The sequence below is a fragment of the Aotus nancymaae genome, unplaced genomic scaffold (assembly GCF_030222135.1).
Source record: "Aotus nancymaae isolate 86718 unplaced genomic scaffold, 86718_ANA_hifiasm-v0.15.2.pri h1tg000053l, whole genome shotgun sequence".
In the NCBI taxonomy this organism is placed as follows: domain Eukaryota; kingdom Metazoa; phylum Chordata; class Mammalia; order Primates; family Aotidae; genus Aotus; species Aotus nancymaae.
In genome coordinates this window covers 9,011,338-9,037,906 of record NW_026988467.1, presented here as the reverse complement: position 1 = coordinate 9,037,906, position 26,569 = coordinate 9,011,338, and the positions used below count along the sequence as shown (strand labels likewise).

At 47.8% G+C, this 26,569-nt stretch overlaps 1 protein-coding gene across 2 annotated transcripts in view; it reads right to left on the bottom strand.

The window, feature by feature from the left end:
• Positions 1–26,569, bottom strand: part of CLCN6 (chloride voltage-gated channel 6) — a 38,372-nt gene that overhangs the window by 3,015 nt on the left and 8,788 nt on the right. The window contains exons 3-22 of one of the 2 annotated variants that reach the window (XM_021669842.2): positions 23,654–23,719; positions 22,888–22,953; positions 20,015–20,081; positions 17,064–17,170; positions 15,885–16,011; positions 15,171–15,238; positions 13,191–13,249; positions 12,162–12,294; positions 11,126–11,239; positions 10,720–10,886; positions 10,028–10,154; positions 6,308–6,434; positions 5,916–6,069; positions 5,598–5,757; positions 5,403–5,509; positions 3,856–4,042; positions 2,842–2,999; positions 2,504–2,660; positions 1,603–1,710; positions 1,381–1,506 (exon numbers count right to left, since the gene is read on the bottom strand). In XM_021669842.2, the coding sequence (XP_021525517.1) occupies positions 1,381–1,506; positions 1,603–1,710; positions 2,504–2,660; positions 2,842–2,999; positions 3,856–4,042; positions 5,403–5,509; positions 5,598–5,757; positions 5,916–6,069; positions 6,308–6,434; positions 10,028–10,154; positions 10,720–10,886; positions 11,126–11,239; positions 12,162–12,294; positions 13,191–13,249; positions 15,171–15,238; positions 15,885–16,011; positions 17,064–17,170; positions 20,015–20,081; positions 22,888–22,953; positions 23,654–23,719 (2,385 nt within the window). Of the gene's footprint in view, positions 1–1,380; positions 1,507–1,602; positions 1,711–2,503; positions 2,661–2,841; positions 3,000–3,855; positions 4,043–5,402; positions 5,510–5,597; positions 5,758–5,915; positions 6,070–6,307; positions 6,435–10,027; positions 10,155–10,719; positions 10,887–11,125; positions 11,240–12,161; positions 12,295–13,190; positions 13,250–15,170; positions 15,239–15,884; positions 16,012–17,063; positions 17,171–20,014; positions 20,082–22,887; positions 22,954–23,653; positions 23,720–26,569 lie in introns of those variants that run through there. The other variant, XR_002478379.2, reaches the window with a different exon arrangement.

The window sequence follows — 26,569 nt, the reverse complement described above, 5'->3', positions numbered from 1 at the left end:
GTTAGTTTGTCACGGAATGTGGAGGGACAGCAGACCAGGCCTGGACAGTGCGGGGCCAGACACAGCTTGACTGGGATAAACAGATAATGAGGGCTCACACACTGGAGGCCAAGGGGACAAGGTTATTAGCTCCAAACAGGGCCTGGGCCAGCTAGCATCTCAACTAAAATGTCCTTCCACAGGACACGTGCTCAGCACTCAGCTCCCACCATGACCAGCCTGCTGCAGACAGACAATGGAAGGGGCCTTTGAAGTCTCCTGAGATTATGACCCCTGTCACGCCTCATACTCACCACCTTGTAAAGTGACCTATGAGAGTCTCTGTTACAGTCATTTGGTCGTTAAGTGGTTCCCACGTGTCACTGTTGTTGGGAACCCCAAAGCCACGTCATAAACGATGTTAGGACTCTGTCAGTGTGGTTGGCAATTACATTTCAAAGGACACAATTTAACCTGCTGTAATTAAAACCTGTGTAAGAGCACACTACGGATGCCAGGGTCAGGCTGCATAGAAAAAAGACTGAGACAAGGCGTGGTGCCTCATGCTGTAATCCCAGCACTTTGGGAGGCCGAGGCAGGTGAATCACTTGAGCTCGGGAGTTCAAGACCAGCCCGGGCAACATGGTGAAACACCATCTCTACCATAAATACAAAAATTAGCTGGGCATGGTGGTGCATGCCTGTGGTCCCAGCTACTCAGGAGGCTGAGGTATTAGAACTGCTTGAACCTGGGAGGTCGAGGCTGCAGTGAGCTGAGATCGTGCCACTGCACTCCAGCCTGGGTGACAGAGCGAGAGTCTGTCTCAAAACAACAGCCACAACAACAAAAGGCTGAGAGGATAGCTTTGAAAAGTTACCACGGCTACCCATAGGGTAGGGACGACGGTTTGGTTTTCGCTTGTTTTTTGCTCATAAGTGTTTCTGTATTTTCCTACAGTGAAATAATATTTGTGTAATAAGAAAACAAATTTCTAAAAAGAAAAAAGGAAAGTTTGCAGCAATAATTTGTGTTTGATCTTTGTAAAGCTCAAAGTACTTTGCTTGAAATACTCTCATCTAATGCGCGAATCCCCACACAGGTGGAGAAGCAAGGAACACGTGGTCTGGAGTGAAGAACATTTCAGGAGGAAGACACAGCCCAGTGGAGGTAGGGCTCTGGCGGGAAAGGACAGCCAGGAGGACGCTGGTGCCATCTGCTGGCAGACAGGGGAAAGGGTCCCAAGCGCACAGAAGCCGAGAGGGGTTCAAAGCCGCAGCGCTTGGCCATCCTCTCCCCTCCCGATGGGATGCCTTTGCTTCTGGTGAGAAGCCTGGATGCACAAACAGCGCCTGTCTGGGGGATCCTTTCTCGAAGGTGGGGGCAGGGCCGGGGCCACTCACCTCTCCCACAGCATTCACCACGGGCAGGTGGCGCAGGCCCATGGTTCTGAACAGGTTGAAGACTTGGGAGACGTGGGTGTTGGGTGAGATGGTGAAAGGCGAAGGGTTCATGTATGGGGTGACATCCTGCAAAGAGACCACACGCATGTCACTGGCTGCCTGAGACACCAACAGCACGAAGGGGCAGCTCCGCGTGGGACAGGCCCAGGGGGCCCTTCTCACCACGATCATGCGGGGGTTGAGCAGCGTGAGGTCCAGGTCGTGGATGTCGGGGTACCGCGGGTAGTCCTCGGCCATCTCGGCGTAGGAGAGGCGTGGCTGGCTGGCGCTCTGCAATTCCAACCAAGACACTGTCATGCTCGGGCAGCAACGGCCAGCAGGGTCAGCCCGGAGTCCCTCCCTTGGTGCCTGCATCTGCCCAGCCTGGGCCCAAGGGAGTCTGAGAGCTCCCCAGTCACACCCAGTCTGTGGCCAGGTCCTAGCTGTGGCACTGTGGGCAAGTCCCCTATCTCTCTGTACTCCCTTCCTTCCTTCATGAGATGCAAATGGGTTACCTGGAAGTTTAAGTAAGAAAAGTGCTAAGTGGCTGGGGCAGGGTGGTCAATGTATCCCCCCTCAAAAGGTATGGCCAAGTCCTAAGCCCTAGTACCTATGAATGCGACCTTTCCAGAAACAGGGCATCAGGAGATGTGATGGAGCTCAGATAAGCCCATGTTGGATTAGGGTGAGCCCCAAATCCAGTGACAAGTGTCCTTAGGGAAAGGAGAGAAGATTTGTGTGACAACAGAGGTGAGGATGGGGACTGCTTTCAGTCAGGAGCACCAAGGACTGCAGGCAACTCCTGTGAATCAGGAAGGGGCGAGGACGGCTCCTCTCCCAGAGCCCAGAGAGCGCCGTCCTGGTGACACCTAAACTTTGTACTTCTGGTCTTGAACTATGAAGGAATAAACTGCTGCTGTTTCTTGCCACCTGGCTGTGGCGACTCCTCCCCTAACTCTACTCTGCACCGCGTGCCTCACACTCAGCTTTCCCCATGGCTCTGTCCATGGCCAGCTGGGCAGCGCCCAACCTCACGAGCTTCATCAGGCCTGGCCTGGCTGGTTTCTGCATCGGAGAGACTTACCGACTGGCTTTCAGAGTAACAAACTCCTCGGACAAGTAGGGTGACAAGCTGCGACCGAAGGATCAGGCCGTGGAAGGTCAGAGGGCGGAAGCGCTCCTCCATGGTCCAGTCTTCACTCGGGGACTGGTCAGGGTATAGGTTGGGGTAGGGAGTGTATCTGTTACACAAAAACCAGATGCTGCCTGGGATACCCTCAGCAGGAGCACTTCTCATCCATGTTCCCAGCCTGCTCCCTATCCAACGTTCCCAGGAAACTCAGGAGCCACCTCGCAACATCTGAGCCAAGGGCTGACTCCACCGTGTGCAGCCCTGCGGGCAGCTGGGGCCCCCGCTCTCACCTCCTCTCCAGCATCTGCTGCAGGAGGTCCTCCTTCTCGGCCGGCTCCTCGGAGGCGATGTGCTCATCGCACATGTTCCGCAGCTCGCTGGACGGGTACGACTTCATGGACTGGCTCCGTTTGCGCTGCTCGCCAGCCCGAGTGAGGATGCTGGATTTCTGTGGGTGGGGAGGCCACAGGCTACTGCGCGTGAGCAAACGAACAGAGCAGCATGGACGGAGCTTAAGGATTTGGGTGACAGGGATGGTCAGAGGCAGATCCAGATGTAGGAACTTAAAGGGGCTGAGGTTCAAAGAAGTGGCTCAGGGGCTGGGGGTTCAAAGGCGCCTGAACCCTAGGACTTGGCTCCAGTCTCCGTGGCTTCCTTTGATCTGGGAAGAGCAGCTTGATTCTCCAGAGGGGAACAACCCGTCTCCTATAGCCTGTCTTGGTAGAACTGTCAATCAACGTGCCTGCCCCCAAAGCCAAGGAGTGGCATCTGACCCAAGTGAGACAACGGGATGCTCCCTCTCCCTGGATTCTGAATCGGAATCAGGAGGAACCCAAGGCCAGTGTTCCTTCCTCCTGGTACCCGAGGGATGTCCGCTAGATCCTGCACCTGGTCCCCATAGCACACGGGTTCTGGTCCTTCAGCTTTCCTGAACTGACAGTCCTGAGGTTTCCTATGGATTTCTTTCTCTTTCTTAAGTAGGTCCAAGTCCATTTCTGTTGCTGGCATCTCTAGAACTCTCCCTGATACTCTTACACAGTAAATAAACCACAAAAGCTGCAGACTTGAAAAACAGATCTGTCCACATGCTTACTGCAGCAAGAACGAACACAAGTCTTGATGGCCAGATAAAGCCGCCCCTCCTGTCAAATCTGCCCTCCCTGTCGCGTGTGATGAGAATAGTGCTGACTTCCCCTGAGAGCCAGTAACTCCACCCCAGACAGGGGTGGGCAAAGCTCTAAGCCACGTGAAATGGGGGACCGCTGGACTCTCACCCACCTTTCCTCTCATGCCATTTTCTTTACCTTGAACTTGATGTTGTTACTGATAAGCTGGTTGCCCTTCATGAACTCCTTCTCATTGCCACGGTTCTCTGTGACCACCGGGAAGGCGTGGTGGACCGTGGTGCGCAGGATGCTCACCAGAGACTGGATGCGGGTGTGCGGGTAGACGTAGGTCAGGTTGGGCTCCATGATGTCGCTGGCTCTCAGCCTGGGGGAGGAGGGGAAGCCATCCAGTCTCGTGATAGCGCCTGCAGGCCCGTGGGAGCAAGCTATGCTGGCTCTCCATCCCTGCTCAGACCACGCTGGGGGCTCTTCTGAACTGCCCCAGCTCTTCCTCAAACCCAATGCGCTCCTTTGTACTTCCATCTCCTCACACATGCTGTTCCCCGCGCCTGGAATGCCCTGCCCTGCTGTGTCATGCTAGTGGGCCCTGGCTCATCCCTTAGCTCAACAGCAACATCCCCTTCCCAAGAAGCCCCTCTGCTGGCCCAGGGGCTGGCCAAGCCCTCGCCAGTACCCGGCAGCACACTGCTCATACTGCCCCTGAACTGCTCATTGTACTGCAGCATTTACAAACAGCATCTGGGCTGGGCGTGGTGGCTCATGCCTGTAATCCCAGCACTTTGGAAGGCTAAGGCTGGTGGATTGCTTGAGCCCAGGAGTTCGAAACCAGTGGGCAACACAGCAAAACCCCATTTCTATTAAAAATGTTTAAAATTAGCCAGGCGTGGTGGCACGCGCCTGTGATCCCAGCTACTCAGGAGGCTGAGGTGAGAGGACTGCTTGAGCCTGGGAGGCATAGGTTGCAGTGAGCTATAATCATGCCACCGTACTCCAACCTAGGCAACAGAGTGAGATCCTGTCTCAAATAATGATAATAATAATAATAATAATAACAACAACAACAACATTTGGGTCCCCATTTAGATCAGGGCATGGCCCACAGATCAAGTCCATCGTGCTCACTGCTTTCCTGCTGCAATGGCGGAGTCCAGTGGTCGTGACAGAGACCATACAGCCTGGAAAGCTGAAAACAGCCTCCTGTCTGGCCCTCCACAGAAATGGCTTGCTGGCCCCTGCGTTAGCTGTAAGGGCCTTGCCTGCTATCTAGACACAGAAAGCCCAGGGTACCTGTGGATTAGTAGGCGGGTGATGAGGTGATTATGCCCAGAATAATCACGGCTGGCAGTAGGGCATTCTGGTGGGCACATGTGAAACAGGCTATTCTCACTTCTGGGGCTTGGCATACCCTTAGTTGAAACATTCGATCACATCACAAACTTGATCCAGAGACCTCACCTCATATCTAACTGGAATGCCATGGGAGCCAAACCACCATGAAGCGGCCCTGCCCACGGCAGTCCCTACAGTGCCCATGTCCCCTTCCCTGTCCCCCAGCCCCCAGCCCATGGGCTGCCCCACGTTCTCACACAGGCTCAGGAATGGGTGTGCTGCCTCCTTCAGCCCAAGAAATGTGAGCTACTGTTTCCTACCCTAATACCAACATTCCCTAGGCCTTAGAGCTTGCACATTCTGAAACTGGGACATGAGCAAAATCATGGCCTTACTTGTCCATTTCCACCTCTGTCTCCCATTCCAGAAGTGGCACGCCTCGCAGGCCCACGTGGATATCATAAATGCCCTTATTGAAAAAGTCCCCTGTCCATTTGGCCACCTGAAACACAAAAGGAAGACCTAAAAATAGGTCCTGTGGGGTGAACTTGGCCCTGAGCCTGTCGGAGGCCTGGAGGGAGTGTACTCACCATCAGTGTGACCATGATGGGGAGCCCGTAGGTGATCTCGTTGGTGGACTCGAGCAGGATGACCGTAAGGCTGATGGTCATGCGGACCACCCCGCCCAAGAAAGCTGCTGCACCAATCAGGGCAAAGGTCCCCGAATAGATATGGCCCAATCCAATGTAGCTAGTGAAGGAAAACACCGAGAACATGGCTTTGAATCACTCTGACAGGCTGTAGGGGCACCTAGAGCTCACACTCTTGTGCCCATGCACATTCATGCATGCACAGGCACAGACGCATGAACACACGCACGCGTGCACACACACGTACACACAGAATACCTTTTTAGGACATTGGCAACTAAACGTCCAAAAGCAGCTCCACACAGCAGAGAAGGCACAAAAAGGCCACTTGGAACAGAAATGCCGTAAGTCCAACATGCAAGCAAGAAATAGAGAACGAAGAACAAGGCCAGAGTGATGGGGCTGAAAGTACCTGCAAGGGAAGAACCGGCCTGAGTCCCTCTACCAGACGCCTGCCAAGGCCCACCAGACCTACCGGGTCCGCCCATACCCCACACCGGCTCTCCTTCCAACACTGGAGGCAGAAACCGATCTTTTGTCTGGATGGGCACTACAAAGAAGTCCTGGTCTTGCTCAGAATGAAGGGCAAGCCTGGCTGTGTCTGAGATGACAGCAATTGACCAGGGATGGGCTGTAGTGCAGATACCCACCATCCTGGTGGAAGAGCTGGAGGATGGCAGACTCCTGGGGGTTGAAGAAGAGTGTGGCCATGTCATTGTAGGTGTCATTGGGACAAAAAAACGTCTTGATACTTGAATTCATGTCTTCTGATGTGACCTAAGAAGAAGGAATCAGAAAGTCAGCACAAGGACACCTGACTGAGTCCTCAAGTGGGATGTCTCCAGCTGGGTCCAAAACAGGTGGCTGAACAGCTTTCCCTATCAATCAAACAGGGCAAAAACAGATCTCTACCAATGGCAGCCACACACGCAAGTGTGTTCTTTACATTCGAATGCACAGATGAAAGAATCGGCATGAGGGTCTTTGTTCATCCTCACTCATGATGAAAATGTCACTATGACTGATTCACCATGAGTTTGGCTCTGCTTCCTCTCCTGGCGCTAACTTTGTAAGTGATGCTGCTGGAAGCCTGTCCTGAGAGCCTTAGGACTGGAGGGAAGTGAGGCAGGTGAGAGCAAGTGACTGGGAGTTGACAAGGATCTGAGGAGGAAAATCCAGGGCACCCCTTGACCGAAAGCCCCAACTCTGCTTCCAAATGGAAAAAGCCTTTGATTTTGCTATTAAAAAAAAAAAAAAAAAAAGCACCCAAATTTGCTGAAAAAGAAAACCCACCAATGCCTGGAGAGCAGACCCAGTCCGCCTCTCCTCCTAAGCCCCATCTGGGGAACAGAACCCACAGAAAAACAGACTATTTCTACTTCTACATATTTTAGACCTCATTTTCTTATCATTCCATCATTCTATGTGGGAAGATGGGATCCTGGTTCTCCCTGACTTGCTAGAGGGCAAGGGTGTTTCAAGTGCGCTGTTTTATTTTCTAGTTGACAGTGTACAACGGTACAAAGCTGTACTTCACACCTATTGCTGTGCCTCCAAATAGGGAGTGTTATTACAAAGGTTAATCAAGACTATCGGTTTCTCCTGGATAACGTTCTATTGAGGACGCTATGGAGATGCTCTTATATGGATGTGCTGACAATACCAGTGGGTGGTTTGTATGACCCCGCCAGGTGAAGTGGGCTGGGCAATAAGGGATGCACGCTGCTGCGGAAACAGCACAGCACCGCTGACTGGCAGCACCTGGCACAGGTGAGCCGTGTGCAGAGCCCCAGCGTTGTGGAGTGCACAGGGGATGAGCTGAGCTGATGGCTTCATCGCATGCAGTGCTTCCCAAACTGTCTGGAGGAATTTCAGTCCTGGAGGCTTTCTGGAAAGAGTCCCATGGTCAAGTGCATTGAGAAACGTCCTAGCAATTCTTGGAAATCAGTGTGTGCTAAAAGCTGAGCACAGGCTCCAAACTCAGATGGCTTTGTCTCCAACTCTGCCACTCTCTAGTGACTTGGAGAAGTATTTCATGTTGTGACAGTTTCCTCATCTATAAAATGGCAACAATACCTACCCTCTCACTATATATGACTGGCTGAAGGTTGTTGGTCAAGACCACACTGTGCCTCAGTCTCCTCATCTATGAAATGGGGGTACAGCTACTGGCCACCACAGTGCTGGTAAGAATTAAATGAAATCATGTAACGTACTCAGTGGAGTATCTGGTACACAATAAGGACATCAAACACTTATAACACTTATTGGAATAAGGCCTTAGAAGTTCTGTACTAAAGGAACGTATTTAGGTTGGGTGCTATAGCTTTCGCCTGTAATTTCAGCACTATGGGAGGCCAAAGCAGGAGATCATTTTAGGCCAGAAGTTCAAGACCAGCCCAGGAAACATAGCGAGATCCTGTCTCTATAAAATAAGCTGGATGTGGTGGCATGTACCTGTAGTCCCAGCTACTTGGGAGGCTGAGATGGGAAGATAGCTTGAGCCCAGAAATTTGAAGTTATAGAAAGCTATGATCATACCACTGTACTCCAGTCTGGGTGACAGAGTAAGATCCTGTCTCTAAAAAGATAGAGAAGCAAATTTAATTTTTAGCTCATCTGAGCACAGAATCATTTTTTGTATGTTTTGAATCACATACATCAAGGTATCTGTCTGGTAACAAGCTGGGCTTGGGAATAACTAGTAATAGGGGTTGGCAAACTTTTCCATAATGAGCCAGACAGTAAATATTTTAGAGTTTGTCAGTGACATACGGTCTCTGTGGCATATTCTTTTTTTTCCCTCAACCTTTTCAAAATATATAAACCAGGATGGAGGCAGTGGCTCACACTTGTAATCCCAGCACTTTGGGAGGCCAAGGCAGGTGGATCACTTGAGGTCAGGCATTCAAGACCAGCCTGGCCAACTTGGTAAAACCCTGTCTCTACTAAAAATACAAAATTAGCTGGGTGTGGCAGGTGCCTGTAATCCCAACTACTCAGGAGGCTGAGGCAGAAGAATTGCTTGAACCTGGGAAGCGGAGGTTGCAGTGAGCCAAGATTGTGTCACTGCACTCTAGCCTGGGTGACAAAGTAAGACTCCCTCCCAAAAAGAAACCAAAAAAAAAAAAAATACAAATAATTTACATATATATATATACTGTGTGTATACATAATGTGTGTGTGTATGCATATACATATATATATAAAACTGGGGAAACTGAGGAGGCTGTCCTCCAAGTTAAGGGCCCCAATGGGGATCTGAGAGATTCAAGTGGTTACCCTCAGTAACCCTATCAGGGATAGGGTCCACGCTCCTGATGGATACCAAAATCCAGGATGCTCAAGTCCCAGATATAAAATGGTGTATATCTGCATACAACCTATGTAGGTCCTCCTATACACTTTAAAATCCTCTCTAGATTATTTATAATACCCTAGAACAACGTAAATGCTGTGTAAATAACTTACACTGTACTGTTTCTTGTTTGCATTGTTTTTTACTGTTGTCTTGTTATTTTTATTTTTTGCATCCTGAATATATGTGATCCAGTTGGCCGACCCCACATAATTCCATGGATGCGGGACCCACGGATGTGGAAGGCCGACGGCACTTACAGAACACTCACCTGTCTGCATCCAAGGGCTGGAATCACACATCTAGCTAACTCACTGAGCCACAGGTGTAGCTCTCAGAGCCACTGGCTTGGACCAAAAAACACAGGGTGGATTAAGCTCCCTTGACTACCTTATGGGACCTGCTCCTCAGGGAAAGCCTCTGGAAAATACCGCACTCCCCGAAGGAGAAAAAGGAGAAGTGCAGAAGGGCTTCTTCTGCACTTTTTCTCTCAATAGGTGCGCCTATTCTCTCAATAGCATTGAGAGAAAAAGGACCCAACGCCGGGAAGAGGCAGAGGATGCTGGGAAGAGAGGAGCCTCCTTGCCCTAATGCAGACGTTTCTTCCTCTCATCTCAAGAGTGATTGGCATAGCCACAGAGGCAATGAGGTGAGTGCTAAGCCTCTGGGCCGTGGCCCCTTCAGGCGAGGGGAGGTAGAAGAGTAACTGGGGAACGGAAAGCACCTTGCTGTCAGCTTCCCAAGTGGCTGTTTCCCATGAATTTTGTTCAATAGAGAGGAGTTCCCCTCTGTGATGCCAGAGTTGTTAACAGAAGTGGCAAAGACAGAGGGCATTTGGGGTGCACCTTCTCTTGGGTAAAACGATGACAAATTCCTGTATCTCTTAGCATTTGGGTATGGGTATGGAAGGAGGAACCCGATACATCTATTAGTTCTCAACAGAGGAAAGTCATGCATTTCGGGATTCTTCCTCCTGGGTATGGGATAAAGGTAGCAGGTGCACTGGGGTTACCTGGAGCTGGAATGAGTCATTACCGATTTGACTCGAAGAGGATATCTGTCGGCATTCTCCTAACACCATCGAGGCCACAAACACCACCACAGTGGTTACCAGAGACACCAGGAGGCTCTCCAAGACTCTAGGAGGCAAAGCACAGCTATTATAATGCCACAGAAAGAAGCTCTGATCTCAGGAATTCAGAATATAACCCTGCCTACCCGCAACCCCAATTTTCCCAAAGAGCATTCACAGCAGCCCTGGTCAGTCCACACGTGTGCAGAATTTATCAGTGATTTGCTGTATTCCAGCAATTTGTTCATAAAAAGTGGGCAATTAAAGTGGGCTGCTATGTCCACATCAACTCTCTCCAAGGAATGAAATGGCTTTCCATAATAAGTCCTGGGGCGAGAAGCCTCCTGAGAACATGCCACTCGGCAGGACCACGGTGACCCTTCTGACCTTGTCATGTGTCTGAGTGGCAAGTCAGGACAGGCTGGGAGTCAGCCAGCAACTCTGACATAAATTAAACTGGGTCAGCCCTTTGGCCTATCAAGTAGAACAAATGCATGGCCGTGTTTAGATTCTCGATCTTAGACGAGCAGTCAAAGCCATGGAGGCAGGGTCTGCTCCTCGGGAGAGATGGCTCAGCCCACGCCAAGCTCAGGGAGCCACTGCAGGCTAGGGGGAGGCGACTGCGCAGATACCTGACGAGCTTAGGTTTCGGGTGCACGTTGCGCATACGGTACTTTGCAAGCCTCTTGTTCAGACAGTTGAATGTGGCTCCCAGGAGGCCCCCAATGACCCCCATCACGACGAAGAAACCCAAATCCATAGCTGTCCAGAGATGGCATTTTTTATCAGAGTCAGAGCACTGAGAGAAGGGGAAACGGAGAGGGAGAGAAAAACCACAGCAGCCATGAGAACCGGAAGAGACAGAAGAGAAGAAGACAGAAGCAAGAGTGGGGCTGCCTTCCCGCACGCGGAGGCTAAAGGGCGAGATGCACCCTGGAAGCTGTACCTAGCCCTCTGCTCACTTCTCTCTGGTCCTTCACTTAAGAGGAAATTTTCATGGGTCAAATTAGAAATCCTGGGGGAAAGGACAAAACATACCTTAAACTCGCCAAAGTTCAGCAATCCAGGGAGCTGGAAGGAACCCCAGCTTCCAAACTGAATCCCAGAACGGAAGAAGTTGAGAGTGAAGGTGGCAGACATGGAACAAAACAGCTACGAGAGAGGTGACAAAAGACAAGAAGGTTCAGGAGTGGCATGCCATAGTCTCCCAACCCTTCCTCTTGGTACCCACTGCTCTATGTAGACACGTGCAGAATCCACATCGGGGTACAGGGATCTGGTAACCCCTGCAGTAGATACACCCCAAGTGTGACCAACTCTAGATCGGGCTTTACGAAGTTTCCATTCCAGCAGCCTACTCTACTATGAGAGCCTATTTAGAGGCTTTACAGATCAGATCTTGCACCAAAAGGAAGGATCAAAGCACAGGGAAGGACGCCCTGCTCCAAGGGAGGAGACGGGCTCCAGTCCAGGCCCCGTCACTTCCTGCTTTAGGACAACAGCCAGTTTCACATTTTCATATCAGGTGGTTCATCAAGACAGGGTAACAAGGCTGGGTACGGTGGCTCACGCCTGTAATCCCAGCACTTTGGGAGGCTGAGGCAGGCGGATCACCTGATGTCAGGAGTTCAAGACCAGCTTGGCCAACATGGTGAAACTCTGTCTCTACTAAAAATTAGAAAATTATCTGGGCACAGTAGCACATGCCTATAATCCCAGCTACTCGGGAGGCTGAGGCAGGATAATCGCTTGAACCCGGGAGACAGAGGCTGCAGTGAGCTGAGATCATGTCACTGCCCTCCAGCTTGGGCAATAGAGTGAGACTCCATCTCAAAAAAAAAAGGGATAACAGCAGTTTGATTTGGGGTTTATTGTTTGGGGATGGGGAGGGTACTGAAATGAGAAGTATAGAAAGTAGAGGTCATGCACACAAGAGCAAAGCTGTTTCTGATCCAGTTGACCCCCCAGTCTCATCAAAACTACCATTCCATGTACCAAATAAGGGACACCCAGTGTAATTTGGGGGCTGTGTGGTTAAGTCTGGGAGGTGGCTTTCACTGAAGGTCCTCCTCACCACTTTCCATGTGAGCCCCTGGTTCCAGAAGGACGAACCCTCCTCCAGACTGAACAAGGTACCCCCAATCGGGGCCCCGAAAGCTGCAGCGACTCCAGCAGCTGCTCCTGCTGATACAAAGTCTCTCTTGTCTCTGAGGAGAGGAGAGAAAGAGATGGGTTATCCAATAAAGAGCCCTCAGCCCACAGAAGGCGGTTTCCGACTTCCTTATCATGAACATTTTCTTTCACGCCTATGAATGAATGGGCAGGGATCCTGGAAGGGCAGGTCCCTGGTGAGGCAGTCTCCACCGTGAGCGTGCTCACCTGAGAGCCACACATCTCAGCACCAGAGTCCCCTCCAGCACGGCAGCTACTCTGCCTGGGAACAGGAGCCCCTGACATCTGTGTTTTCTGTGATCACAGAACCTCAGCCCCAGCTCAGGGGGCAGATCAAAGATCGCTGCCATCACTGCGGCACCATATTCCCACCGGATCTTCCTTTCAGAAAACCCCGGCATCAGTAAAAACATCAAGATGCCTGCTGGGTATGTGCAGAAGTTGGAGGACTACCATGAGGAGAAGGTAGTCCATGACTCTAAACCGGGTCTCTGATTGAAAGAGCTTTATTACAAGGTGTGCATGTCAGTAACACACACATCTCATACAGGGCTAAAAAGTCTAAGAGCACCTTCTGACCCAGGAAGGTCGCTGACCAGGTGAATCACTGGGGAATACAAAATGCCTTCCTGTGAATATGCCTGTCTGTGGCCTTTCTTGGTTGGGTTTTCAATCTGGGACCATCTTCATTTGCCTGAGATGCTTCTAGGCCTTACGGCATGACAAAATAGAAGTCACAGTGCCAGCCTGATGCTTTGGCTTCTTATTTCCAAAAGAAAAGTTAAAATCCCACCCCCTTCTCCCACAGAAGGGTTTTTCATGCAGCGTTCTGGCAGGGGACACGGTGCCAGGCTAGAGCAAGATCGAGTCTGATCAGCAGTGCATGAACATGCTGCTTCCAAAAAAAACCCAATTTCTAACCTTTCCATACCTGTCGCTTCGGAAATAGGGGAAGTTAAGCTGGATCTTCCGTAAGGAGATGCTCTGAAACTAAAGCAAAAGAAAAGAGAACCACTAAGGAACCTACTCATTAACCAAATACCACCTGTACCCCACTAACTTATGGGGAAAAATAAAATAAAAACAAAAAACAAAAAGCAAGAAAAAAGAGAAAATAGGTCTGGGCACTCTAAAAGGACTGCATCGGCAGGAATCCACAGCCCTGGGGAGCCACTCTGCTTGAGCACACCTGGATAAGTGTGCTGCAGGAAGGAAGAGTCCAGAACAACAACTTGGGGAAAAAAGGAGGCCAGGTGTGATGGCTCATAGCTCACACCTGTAATCCCAGCACTTTGGGAGGCTGAGGCGGGTGGATCACCTAAGATCAGGAGTTGGAGACCAGCCTGGCCAACATGGTGAAACCCCATCTCTACTAAAAATACAAAATTTAGCTGGGAGTGATGGGTGCCTGTAATCCCAGCTACTCGGGAGGCTGAGGCAGGAGAGTTGCTTGAACCCAGAGACAGAGGTTGCAGTGAGCCCGGATCACGCCTTTGCGCTGGAGCCTGGGGCAATAAAGCGAGACTCTATCTTGAAAAATAACATAAAAAAACTTGGAAAAAAGGAGATTACCCCTTACCCTTGGGAGGAGCTTATTTTTCTTGCCCCCAGATTTCTGGGACCTTCTAGAATCTCATTTTGTGCAGAGTCAGCAAGTCAGAAAGAAAAACGGGAAACGGCTGAGCCAAAGGAAGGGGACGTGGAAGCTGCTGCAGAAGACTGAGCCTGCCCTGCTCAGCAGCGCCAAGGGCCCAGAGCTGTCCGCAGTCAGCTCCACAATGGTCCACGCTGATGCCCACTCCACACCTGGCCTCCTTCCACCACTTGGCTTATTTCTGCCAGAGCTGGTGCTTGAGGCAGTGGCAGGAGAGAGACCAAAAGACGAGCTCTGGAACAAAGAATCACCTTAGAGGCTCCCAACCACAATAACTCCTTTTTTTTTTAAGATAGAGTCTCGCTCTGTCGCCAGGCTGGAGTGCAGTGGCACTATGTCGGCTCACTGCTACCTCCGCCTCCCAGGTTCAAATGATTCTCCTGCCTCAACCTCCTGAGTAGCTGGGATTACAGGAGCGTGCCACCACACCCGGCTAATTTTTCTATTTTTCACAGAGATGGGGTTTCACCATGTTGGTCAGGCTGGTCTCAAATTCCTGGCCTCAAATGATCCGCCTGCCTTGGCCTCCCAAAGTGCTGGGATTACAGGCGTGAGCCACCGTACCCGACCATAAGTCCCTCTTCTCAGGACTGGAGAGGGAAATGACTCCGAGTGACGGTTCACAAGGAACTGAGATTTCTTCAACCTGCAGCCCAGGGATCTGGAGCAGCCCCTAAGAACAGGAGCTTTGGGATCTTAAGCTAGTTCCTCAACCTCTCTAAGCCTCAGTTTCCCCATCTGAGAATGGGGGTAATGATAACAAAGAATCATTTAAAGTGGCCATAAGGAGAAAGAAATTTAGCATATGCAGCGTCTGGCACACAGACCACTTAACTAGCAGCTGTTATCATGACTGTACCACGCCAACTAGAATCAGCATGGAACTGTGCCTGAAACCATCATCGTGGATGCTTCACGCCTCTTGGATCTGGCAGCACTCAGATGATGCACCCAGCCACCCTATATGGAGTTGCCCAGCAATGGCTGCAGAAGCATCCAGTGACTTTCATCCGCCTGTGTCATCATTTTTCTCTGTGTCCCATTTCTGCTCCTAGGACTCAGCAGAGCATCATTAAAACTTCCAAGTATAAGTTATGCCCTTTCCTGAGAGATAAGGCACATGGTTTTCACATCAAGCCAGAATGGCACCAGGTTCCAACATGATGCCAGGGTGTCCCAATGGATCTGCCCCAGTGCACCCACAGACCTCCCACTTGGCCTGCCCAGGAGGCCCATACCCTCCCCAGCCCACCTTACCTGAGGCAGGCCAGCTCCCACCACCGAACCACTGTGGATCATGGGACCTTCCTTCCCCACAAAGAGTCCTGGGTAGGGTGAAAAAGGGAAGACCACCAGTCAGCGCAGAAACGCCCCTGGGTCAGGGGACCTTGGCTACAAAAATCTCTCTGGTGACAACGAAAGAGGGATGATCCTAAGACTTTATGAGAGAAAGAGCCAAATTCCCACCAATTAAGCTCCATTTAAAGTCTTGCTAGAAAACACTCTACATTCTAAACTGTGTGTCAGCAAACGACAGCCCATGGGCCAGGACCACCAGCTCTCCGCCTGTTTTTGCACAGCCTGAGAACTAAGAATTGGTTTTACGTTCATAAGTGGACACACGTAAATAGTTATATAAGCACCTACATAAGAGCTTCCATTCTGATTCTTGGCCCACAAAGCCTTAAATATTTACTATCTGGCCGTTGACACAAAAACCTTGCTAATTTTGCCAAAAGTGAATTCCACAAACTAACTAGATGGCTGCTTCAAAACTGAAGGGTGTGTGTCAGGTTTCTGAATGGTAACATACAGTGTCTCCGTTTAAAAAATAGCCCATCAACGAAAACTACAGACATCAGCTGTTTGAGGCTGGGTCCTGAAGTTCAAATGTAATAACTGAAATACATCATGCTTCTTGTCATCTCTGCCCCTTGCATATTTGAAAGATACAAGTTGGACCCTTCTTACCTCCAGCTACACTGAACAGCACTCCAAGGATCTTGCAGAGCAGGGTCCGGAGACGGACGATTCCTGGCACCTTCACGCCATTCAGATAGCATTTGACCTCGGGTATCCCAGAACCTGCTGCCACCGGCTGACGGGAGAGAGCAGGCACATCCATAAACTCAAAATCCCCTGGTTCTCCGGCTTACCCTCAACAACCTGGGCAGCGGAAGAGGAAGAGCTGGCTACCTTCATCAGTAGCATCAGCATCACCCAGAGGGCTTGCTAACCCACAGCTGCTGGGCCCTACTCCAGAGGACCTGACTCAGGAGGTCTGAGGGACAATGGGAGGACTTGCACTTTTTTTTTTTTTTTTTTTGAGATGGAGTTTTGCTCTTGTTGCCCAGGCTGGAGTGTAATGGTGTGATCTCGGCTCACTGCAACCTCCTCCTCCCAGGTTCAAGTGATTCTCCTGCCTCAGCCTCCCGAGTAGCTGGGATTATAAGCAAGTGCCACCATACCCGGCTAATTTTGTATTTTTAGTAGAGACAGGGTTTCTCCACGTTAGTCACCTTGGCTTCAAACTCCGGACCTCAGGCGATCTGCCTGCCTCAGCCCCCCAAAGTGCTCATTACAGGCATGAGCCACCGTGCCCAGCTGGACTTGCATTTTTTCAAAGAAAAATAATTTCAACTTTTCTTTTAGATTCAGGGAGTGCATGTGCAGGTCTGTTACAAGGGTATACTGCATGATGCTGAGTTTGGGACATGAATAATCTTGTTACCCAGGTAGTGAGCATGGCGCCCAACAGTTTTGTTTCCAACCCTTACACCCTTTTTCCTCCCACCAGAATCTGCACAAATTCCCTGTGAGTCAGCATCACCTGGGGAGCCTCTCAACAATCAATGCAGGCACCTCAATTTCAGAAGTTCTCGTATGTTAGAGCTGGGGCTCAGGTTTAAGTATGTTTTTTAAAAAGTTCTCCAGAGCATTCTAATGTACTCCCAAGGTTGAGACCCACCATCCTAATCTGGATTTTTCCTTTTTAATCTCACTAGAGGGTGAAACCTTTACCTTTAGTGAACAAGAAGTCACATTCTGCAGGAATCTACATTGTTTCCTGACATTCTGGAAGGAAGTGGGAAAAAGGAGTGCAGGACTCTAAAACCTCATAAATGAGCAGGTGAATCCAAACCACCTCACCTCAATGAGAACAAGGAGGCTTGCCAGGAAGACAAAGGTCAGGTTAAAACCCAGGAGTTCAAGGAGAGACAGGGCAAGGCAGCCTTTCTGGCTGCACTCCTCCACCGCTGCAGAAACTGGGTTAAGGAAACTGTGTTCATCAGCTGAGGGATGTCCCTGTCACCACTTGAGAGGGTGCAGCTACTTCTCCTTTGGATCATGCTGGCTGCTAAGTGCACTTTTTCTTCATATATAAAAAATTTTTTAAATTGCCTGAGATGGCCGGGTGCAATGGCTCATGCCTGTAATCCCAACACTCTGGGAGGCCGAGGCAGGAGCATCACTTGAGTCTAAGAGTTGGAGGCCAGTCTGGGCAACATAGTGAGACCATGTCCCTAGAAAAACAAAAATTAGCTGGACATGGTGGTACATGCCTGTGGTCCCAGCTACTCAATAGGCTGAGGTGGGAGGATCACTTGACCTTAGGAGGCTGAGGCTGCAGTAAGCTGTCACTGCACCACTGTACTCCAGCCTAGGTGACAGTGTGAGACCTCATCTCTAAAACAAAAAAAAACATTGTTTGAGATGTCTTCAACATTAGGAAATACTTCAAACATTATAAAAAGCAAAAAGCACCCATACCCTCACAACCTTAGCTCTAACAAATCTCAACGATATGCCATATGTGCTCCAAGTATTTTTTAAAAAAATAAAACATTCAATACTATTTTAAGAAACAAAACAAAACAAACAAACAAAAAAAACCAGTTTTCCTTCCTCTCTCCCCTGGGAGAAACCACTAACCTGAAATCATTGTGCATATTTCAGAAGTGTCTATACTGTCCTACACGGCACTTGTATATTCTGTAACTTCCTTTTTCTCGACATTAGTTTTTGAGAATTAGCCATGTTGATACACACAGTTCTCTGGTTCGTTCACTTTCACTTCTGCCTAAAAATTATTTCTATTTTACAACCTACAGAAATGACATGATGTCTCAAATGATACCATATGAATGCACCACAATTTCTCCATTCTCCCATTTGGTGATTCCAGCTTTTTGCTATCACAAAGCTGTAATTATCACCCTTGTACATGTCTAAGGTTCACATCTGTAAGAGGAATCTATGAGTCATAGGAATGTGCACCTTAGTTTTTCCAGAGGTTTACTGGCCACTCAGTTTTCATCTCTGGAGAATTACAGTTCACATCCTTTGCTCGTTTTCCTCCTATTGGACCATCTGTTGTTTTTCTTACTGGGTTTGCACAGTTCTTCCTGTATTTTGGGTTTTTTTGAGTTGGAGTCTCGCTCTGTCACCCAGGCTGGAGTGCAGTGGTGCAACCTTGGCTCACTGCAACCTCCCCATCCCAGGTTCAAGTGACTCTCCTGCCTCAGCCTCCTGAGTAGCTGGGACTACAGGTGTGTGCCACACCTGGCTGATTTTATATTGTTAGTAGAGACAGGGTTTCACCATGTTGGCCAGGCTGGTCTCGAACTCCTGACCTCATGATCTGCCTGCCTCAGCCTCCCCAAGTGCTGGGATTACAGGCGTGAGCCACCGTGCCCACCCTCTTCCCATATTCTGGATACTAATTATCTGCCTCTTAAATGCATAGTAAATAATTTCTCTCAAGCTGTGGACTTGTTTTTCACTTATTTATGGTGTTTTATTGTTGTTATTTGGAGTTTTTGTCTTTGTAAATATGTACTTCGATGTAATCGAGTTCATTGACTTTTTGTTTTGTTTTGTTTTGTTTTTGAGACAGAGTTTTGCTCTTGCCATCCAGGCTGGAGTGCAATGGTGTGATCTCAGATCACTGTAACCTCCACCTCTCAGTTTCAAGTGATTCTCCCATCTCAGCCTCCCCAGTAGTTGGGATTACAGGCACCTGCTGCCACATCCAGCTAATTTTTTGTATTTTTAGTAGAGACGAGGTTTCACTATGCTAGCCAGGCTGGTCTTGAACTCCTGACCACAGGTGATCCTCTTGCCTCAGTCTCCCAAAATGCTGGGATTACAGGTGTGAGCCCCTGCACTCGGCCACTGATGTTTTTTTCTTATAGTCTGTGCCTTCTGGAGTTTTAGGAAATTATTCCCTACTCTTGACAACATAGAGTCTCCTAAAGTTTTGTTTGGCATATTTACATCTTCATCTGGAATTTATCTTTATTTATAGTACGAAATAGGAATAGGACTCTTTTTCCATTTGGATCACCAATGTCCTAGCATCTTTTTTTTTTTTTTTTTTTAAGACAGAGTCTTGCTATGTTGCCCAGGCACAATCATGGCACACTACAGCCTCAAACTCCTGGGCTCACCTCCTAAGTAGCTGGGACTACAGAGATGTGTTATCTTGTATTTATTAAATAACACAGCATCTTTTATTAAATCATTCATCACTCCCTCACTGATTTGTAACATTAACTGTCATTCACCAAAGTTCCATGTACTGAGGACCAGTTTCGGCTTCTCTACTCTTTTCCATTGCCTAGGTATTCCTGCACCAATATGACCAATTTCAATGACTGTATATTTTATGACTTTTTTCCCCCCTAACTCCCTAAACCTCTTAATTATATAAGACTTGATATCTGGCAGGGTCGAGTCCACTTTCTTGTCATTCAGGACTATATTAACTACTCTTGGACCTTTACACTTCTATAAAAATTTAGAAAGAACTTTTGAGTTCCACAAAAAATTATACTGGTACTTTGATTGGAACTGGAATTACATTTACAGACTGGAAGTACAGGCATCTCTGTAGCATTTGTAATCTTATCAACCACAAACATGGGTATGTTTCTTTGTTTATTAGTCTTTCTTTTGTGTCCTTCAGTGATAATTAAAAATATTAAAGCTGAATAAGTGGCCCTTCTAATATCACTGTTACTGTTAAATCCATTTCTACACAAGAAAGAATCTTGCCGACCACTGAAGTCCATGAACACCAGGAACTGTGAAAAGGATACATGTCTGCACCACTCCAAACTTGAGCTGGGTGAAGAGTCGCACAAAAAAGTCCACAAAGAGACCCACCTGTGAAGAGCAAGAGATCCATGACACAGCCTTACTTCCAAGGGTAGTACAAATATAGTACAGGTGTGCTTCTCTTGAAAGCACTTCCTCCCCTACTGCAGGGACGGAGGCTGGTCACCAGCCAGCAGCACATGAATGCACAGCAGGAAAGCACAGGAGGAGGAGATCCCTTCTCCAGCCTGGCCCCGCTGCCCCTCCAAAGAACAAAGGCAGAAGGTACAGCTAAGTTCAGTAAAGCAACGGAAAACAAGGAGTGAAGCAGGTGCAGAAAAAGATGTGAGACCAAGAAGGACTACAGACACAGGTGTGTCAACCTTTTGGCTTCCCTGAACCACACCGGAAGAATAATTGTCTTGGGCCATACATAAAATACACTAACGATAGCTGATGAGCTAAAAAAATGTAAATCTCAAAAAAATCTCATAATGTTTTAAGAAAGTGCACAAATCTGTGTTGGGCCAGGAGTCGGACAAGGTTGCTTTAAAACACAACATGCATTTAGGTGTATGTGCTTTTCGCATGTTTGTTATTAGCAGGTTCTATTTTGTAATTCATTATTTTGACTTAAAAATCTTTTTTTTTACACAGGGTCTTGGTCTTGCTATGTTGCCCGGGCTGCCCTAGAACACCAGGGCTCAAGAGATCCTCCCGCCTCAGCCTCCCAAATAGCTGGGACTACAGGCACAGTCCATTGTGCCAGCCTTGACATAACCATCTTATAGTCCATGGTTACTCTGGGTAGAGAAAACCACCAAATTCCACCATTCTGCTCTCCAAAGTGCTCAGGGCTTCAAGGAGAACTAGAAATACCTCTAATTTTATGAATTTAGAATCAAAGACTTCTGGTCTTTAACTCTGGCCTTCCCTCAAGCCAATGCCTGGAGGCTTTTTAATACTGAAGCCATAAGTGGCCATGCATCAATGGGCAAGAGTGAGTAGTGCTATGTCATAAAGGCGGGTCTGCCTTCCTAAAATACAAGGGTAGGAGGTAAATTTGCTTCAGCTTGAGTATCCCTTATCTGAAATGCTTGGGATCAGAAGTGTTTTGGATTTTAGATTTTTTTTTTGAATATTTATATTATACTGGTTAAACATCCCAAATTCGAAAATCTGAAATCCAAAATCTGAATGCTCCAATGAGTATTTCCTCCGAGCATCATGTTGGCATTCAAAAAGTTTTGAATTCTGGAGCATTTTGGATTTTCTGATAAGGGACACTCAACCTGTAGTGGATAAACGTGGCAGTTCAAGAGTTAGATATAAACGAAGCATAAACACTAACAACTAGAGGCCTAATGATGATGCTTATTATAGAGAAATTCACAACCAGAAACATATGGCTAGGATGGTCTCTATCTCCTGACCTTGTGATCCACCCGCCTTGGCCTCCCAGAGTGCTGGGATTACAGGTGCGAGCCACCGCACCCAGCCTCTTTTTTTTTATTTTTTAATTTTTAAGGAGACAGGGTCTCCCTATGTTGCCCAGGCTGGTCTCAAACTCCTGGGCTCAAGCAAACCTCCTGTCTTGGCCTCTCAAAATGCTGGGATTACAGGTGTGAGACACTGTGCTCGGCACAACACCCTGAGATTTAAATAAAACAATAAATCAACCCAAGTTTCCCCAAAATGGTTTCCATCAGAAAGTCACCGAAGAGGGCTTCTGAGACGCTCCTTTGCTTGCCGATTTACTATAATAAAAATTTGATGCATGCCATGAAAAACTGTGGTTGGCCCCTGTGGCTATATTATACTAAAGACATGTGTACATTTTCCAGGCATATCATGTCAAGTCAAGTAGGAAGCTTGTGGCCAGTTCAAAAGAAAGGAGGTAAACAGGCTGCTGCTGAGGACAGATACGCTATCCCAATACTGTACTGACCAGAATCAGATTTGACATGGATCATTTTGACTGATGCTGACTTTTCCAGCTTCTCTTCTTCATATTTAACAATGTAAGTCAGCAGTTCTGGTTCCAGACTTTTTGCTCTCCTCATCTTTGCCCATGTTTCCAATCTTGCCCTGCCTGTGATTGACCTGTGAATTTGCTGCCTCCATGAACTCTGTTCACTTGGGCATACCTCTCCACTCACAGCTGCTGGCTCTATCTTCTAGATAACATTAGCGACGTGCAGGGAGGATCCCAGGACAGCACAATAAAGTCCCTGCGTGAGATCAGGATCTGTGGTGTACCACCCTGTTCACTGACACACTGTGCTCAACGAAGGGCACCATGTTCACAGCTCCGTACCCATGATTTTGCTTTTTCCTTAAGATCGATCTCATGCACGCCTATAGTCTTAACCACTTGGGAGGCTGAGATGGGAGGATGACCTGAGCCCAGGAGGTCAAGGTTGCAGTGAGCTATGATCATGCCACTGTGCTCCAGCCAGGGTGACAAAGCGAGACTCTGTCTCTATTTAAATTTTAAAAAAAAGTGACTTTAACATCCATTATGTACTCTATCCAATATGTTACCTACCCGCTAGGGAGGTATGTTACCTAGTTTATTATGTAGATTACAGATTATGATCCATAATCATATCATAAAAAATAAGTCCTGCTCAAACCTTTGAGCGCTTAAAGGGCACCGTAGCCACGTGTCTCGCTTTCATTTCACAAAGCAAAAGCAGGGGAATTATGAAAAACTGCAAAAAAAAAAAAAAAAAGAAAGAAAGAAAAGGCACTCTTGATTATAATGACAAATGTTATTATAATGACCAATGACAATGTTATTCACCAGGCCAGCGCTTTCCCTACGCCCCTCTATCCCTATGGCCCACCATCCCTCCAGGCCCTGCCTCCTCACCAGACCAGTGCAGACTCCAATGGCAAACACCACCATCCACTTCACCGCCTCATACCTTCGACCTTTCTGTACACACAGGAAAAGAATGATTCAGTTTACAGGGTTATGATGGTAGCAGGGAAGGAACACATCTTGGCTCACCAGTTTTAAACTAAATTCCATGTGGAGAGCAGGCACAGCAAAGATGATGTTGGCATTTCAGGTGCTTTAGAGTGCAAAAACAATGAGCTCTTAAGAGGCTGGGCAAGGTGCACTGACGGGGTAGTCTGGTTGGCAGGATAAAGGTCTAGGGAATAAAGGTCAACACAGCCCTGCCATGGAGATAGCACGGGCTTGGTTCCAGACCACCATAATAAAGCAAATATCGCAATAAAGTGAGTCACATGAGTGTTTTGGTTTCTCAATGCATATAAAAGTTATGTTGACACTATACTGTAATCTATTAAGTGTGCAATAGCCTTATGCCTAAAAAAAAGTACATACCTTGATTAAAAAGCACTTTATGGCTAAAAAATGCAAACAAAATGCATGGTATTGCAAAAATGGCACCTTGCTCAACACAGGATTGCCACCAGCCTCCAATCTGTAAAAACTGCATTATCTGTGAAGGGCAATTAAGCAAAGCGTATAAAGTGAGGTCTGCCTATATCACATGAAAAGGTTCAAAAAACAAAGGGTAAAGATATTTACTGGGGCCTTTAGAAGAGAAAAAAATGCTGTGTTAAGACTGATTTGATCCCCAGAGATGAAGAATTGTGAGACTCACCTTATTATCCATGGTCTCCAAAACTTCCAAGTAAGGGTCATTGATACAGCGATCATAATCCAAACTCTGAAAAGATGCAAAGGTGGAGTCAAAAAGTCACATCAGGTGCGAAGATCTGCAAAGGGACAAACCTCTGGGTTCCTGCTACTCTGGGTTCCTGTGGATGGGCAGAGCAGTGGCACCTGCACCACCCAGGAGCTCGTTGAAAATGCAGAATCTGGCCAGGCGAGGTAGCTCATGCCTATAATCCCAGCACTTTAGGAGGTCAAGGCAGGTGAATCACCTGAGGTCAGGAGTTGAAGACCAGTCTGGCCAACATGGTGAAACCCAATCTCTACCAAAAATGCAAAATTAGCCGGACGTGGTGGCACACACCTGTAGTTTCAGCTACTCGGGAGGCTGAGGCAGGAGAATCGCTGGAACCTGGGAGGTGGAGGTTGCAATGAGCTGAGTTCACGCCACTGCACTCCAGCCTGGGTGACAGAGCGAGACTCTGTCTCAAAAACAAAAACAAAATGCAGCATCTTAGACTCCTGCTGACCTGCAGCCCCAGGTGACACATTAAAATTTGAGCAGTGCTGCTTTAGGTTCATACTTCATTCTGTAAGAGAATTTTTTAATCACCTTTTTTTTTTCTTTGAGACGGAGTCTTGCTGTGTCGCCAGGCTGGAGTACAGTGTTGTGATCTCTGCTCACTGCAACCTCCGCCTCCCAGGTTCAAGCGATTCTCCTGCTTCAGCCTCCCGAGTAGCTGGGACTACAGGTGCCTACCACCACACCCGGCTAATTTTTATATTTTTAGTAGAGCCAGGGTTTCACCATGTTGGCCAGGCTGGTCTCGAACTCCTGACCTCAGGTGATCCACCTGCCTTGTCCTCTCAAAGTGCTGGGATTACAGGCATGAGTCACCATGCCCGGCCTAATCACCTATTTTTAAACTTCCCATTCTGGCAAAATACTTAAAGACCTTCAGCTATCATCAGCCTTATGAAACTTACTCCATTAGATGTGAACAAAAGTTTCAGCCAGAACCAAATTAATTTAGAATGTCAATTGGTTATAATTATCTTTTGTAGTGAGTGCCTATGAAAATGAGGTTAGTCACAAGACAAACTAATATGGAAACTATTTTTAAAAGCAACTTCCCCTTTATGTTAGGAAGAGGCACAGATTCAGCTCGGCTCCTAAAACTTCTCCATCTAAAGCAGAATCCTTTACAACATGTATTGCAGAACACAGAAATCCTGCAAGCAAGTTGCAGGTACACCAAGAGATTTAGAGAAACAATTCAAAGGAAATAATTTTAGTTCTGTCTTGTTAGAGAAGCAACAGTCTGGGCTGGGTGCAGTGACTCATGCCTGTAATCCCAGAACTCTGGGAGGCTGAGGCAGGAAGATCACTTGAGGCCAGAAGTTGGAGACCAGCCTGGGCAAGATGGCAAAACCCAGTCTTTACCGAAAATACAAAAGTTAGCTTTAGCTGGGAGTGCTGGAGCATGCCTGTAATCCCAGCTACTTGGGAGGATAGGGCAGGAGAATTGCTTGAACCTGGGAGGCGAATTTTGCAGTGAGCCGAGATAGTGCCACTGCACTCCAGCCTGGGCAACACAGAGAGACATTATCTCAAAAAAAAAAAAAAAAAAGACAGTTTTGCAACAAAGAAAAATGGTCAGCCATGAGCTCTCCTTTCCAAAACCTGTTCCTACCCACGTCAGCTGGACATTGGCTGGGTGGCAGCCACACCCCCAGGAAATAGTTTCACATCAGCCAAACACGTGATGAGTGACAATTTATTGTATCTATATGACTTTCTAGAGTTAGTCCAAATTCCTTTTTTATGAGTTCTGAAGTACCAACAGGTGACTGAGTAAACCAATTATCATACATTCAAATATAGAAAACTATACACCAATAAAATGATTACAGTTAAGTCTTACAGAAAGATACTGAAAATGTCCAAAAATTATTCAGCAAAAGAGCAAGATGCAATTTAAAAATAAAGCAAGATGGAGAATTAAAAGTATAATACCCCTTTTTGATTAAACAAAATTAGGATTATGTGTATGTTAGCATTCACAGTGGGAAAACATCCATGGGGTAGTGTCTAACGAGATGTTCATTTCTGGGTGTTGTCTGAAATTCTCACAGCACACATGGTGTGCTTTTTTACATTTTAAAAAATTATTGGCTGGGTGTGATGGCTCACGTCTGTAATTCCAGCACTTTGGGAGGCTGAGGAGGATGGATCACTTGAGGCCAGGAGTTTGAAACCAGCTTGGACAACATGGTGAAACCCCATCTCTACCAAAAATACACAAATTAGCCAGGCATGGTGGCACACACCTGTAATCCCAGCTACTAGGGTGGCTGAGGCAGGAGAATCGCTTGAACCCAGGAGGTGGAGGTTGCAGTGAGCCGAGATCATGCCACTGCACACCAGCCTGGGCGACAGAGACTCCATCCCCCGTCCTAAAAAAAAAATTATCTTTTTGACTGATCAGAAAACAAACAAAAAAACACAGTAAACTAGACTTATCCATAAGTGATAAAACATATATGTATAGATGCACATATATCGTAGCAGCAAAGAAGAAAAGCTTCCCCTTCCACCCTCTGAACGTCTGCTGAAAGTGAACTGACAAACGCAGATTAATGGGAGCAAAGGCATACAGACTTATTTAGCATGCACTGCACAGGGGAACTGCAGAATGATCACCCAATAACCCCAGTGAGGCACAGATGCTTCTATACTCTTCTTCACAGGGGAAGGGGAGATGGGGATGTGGGAGGAAATAATTTTTAGCAGGGAATAAGTGGATCTGGGAGGCAGACATTATCTTGTGAAAGATTCTCTTTGGAAATTGAATGGGACAGTGAACAGACAACGGTTTGGGACAGTTTGTTTGGGATCTAGGTA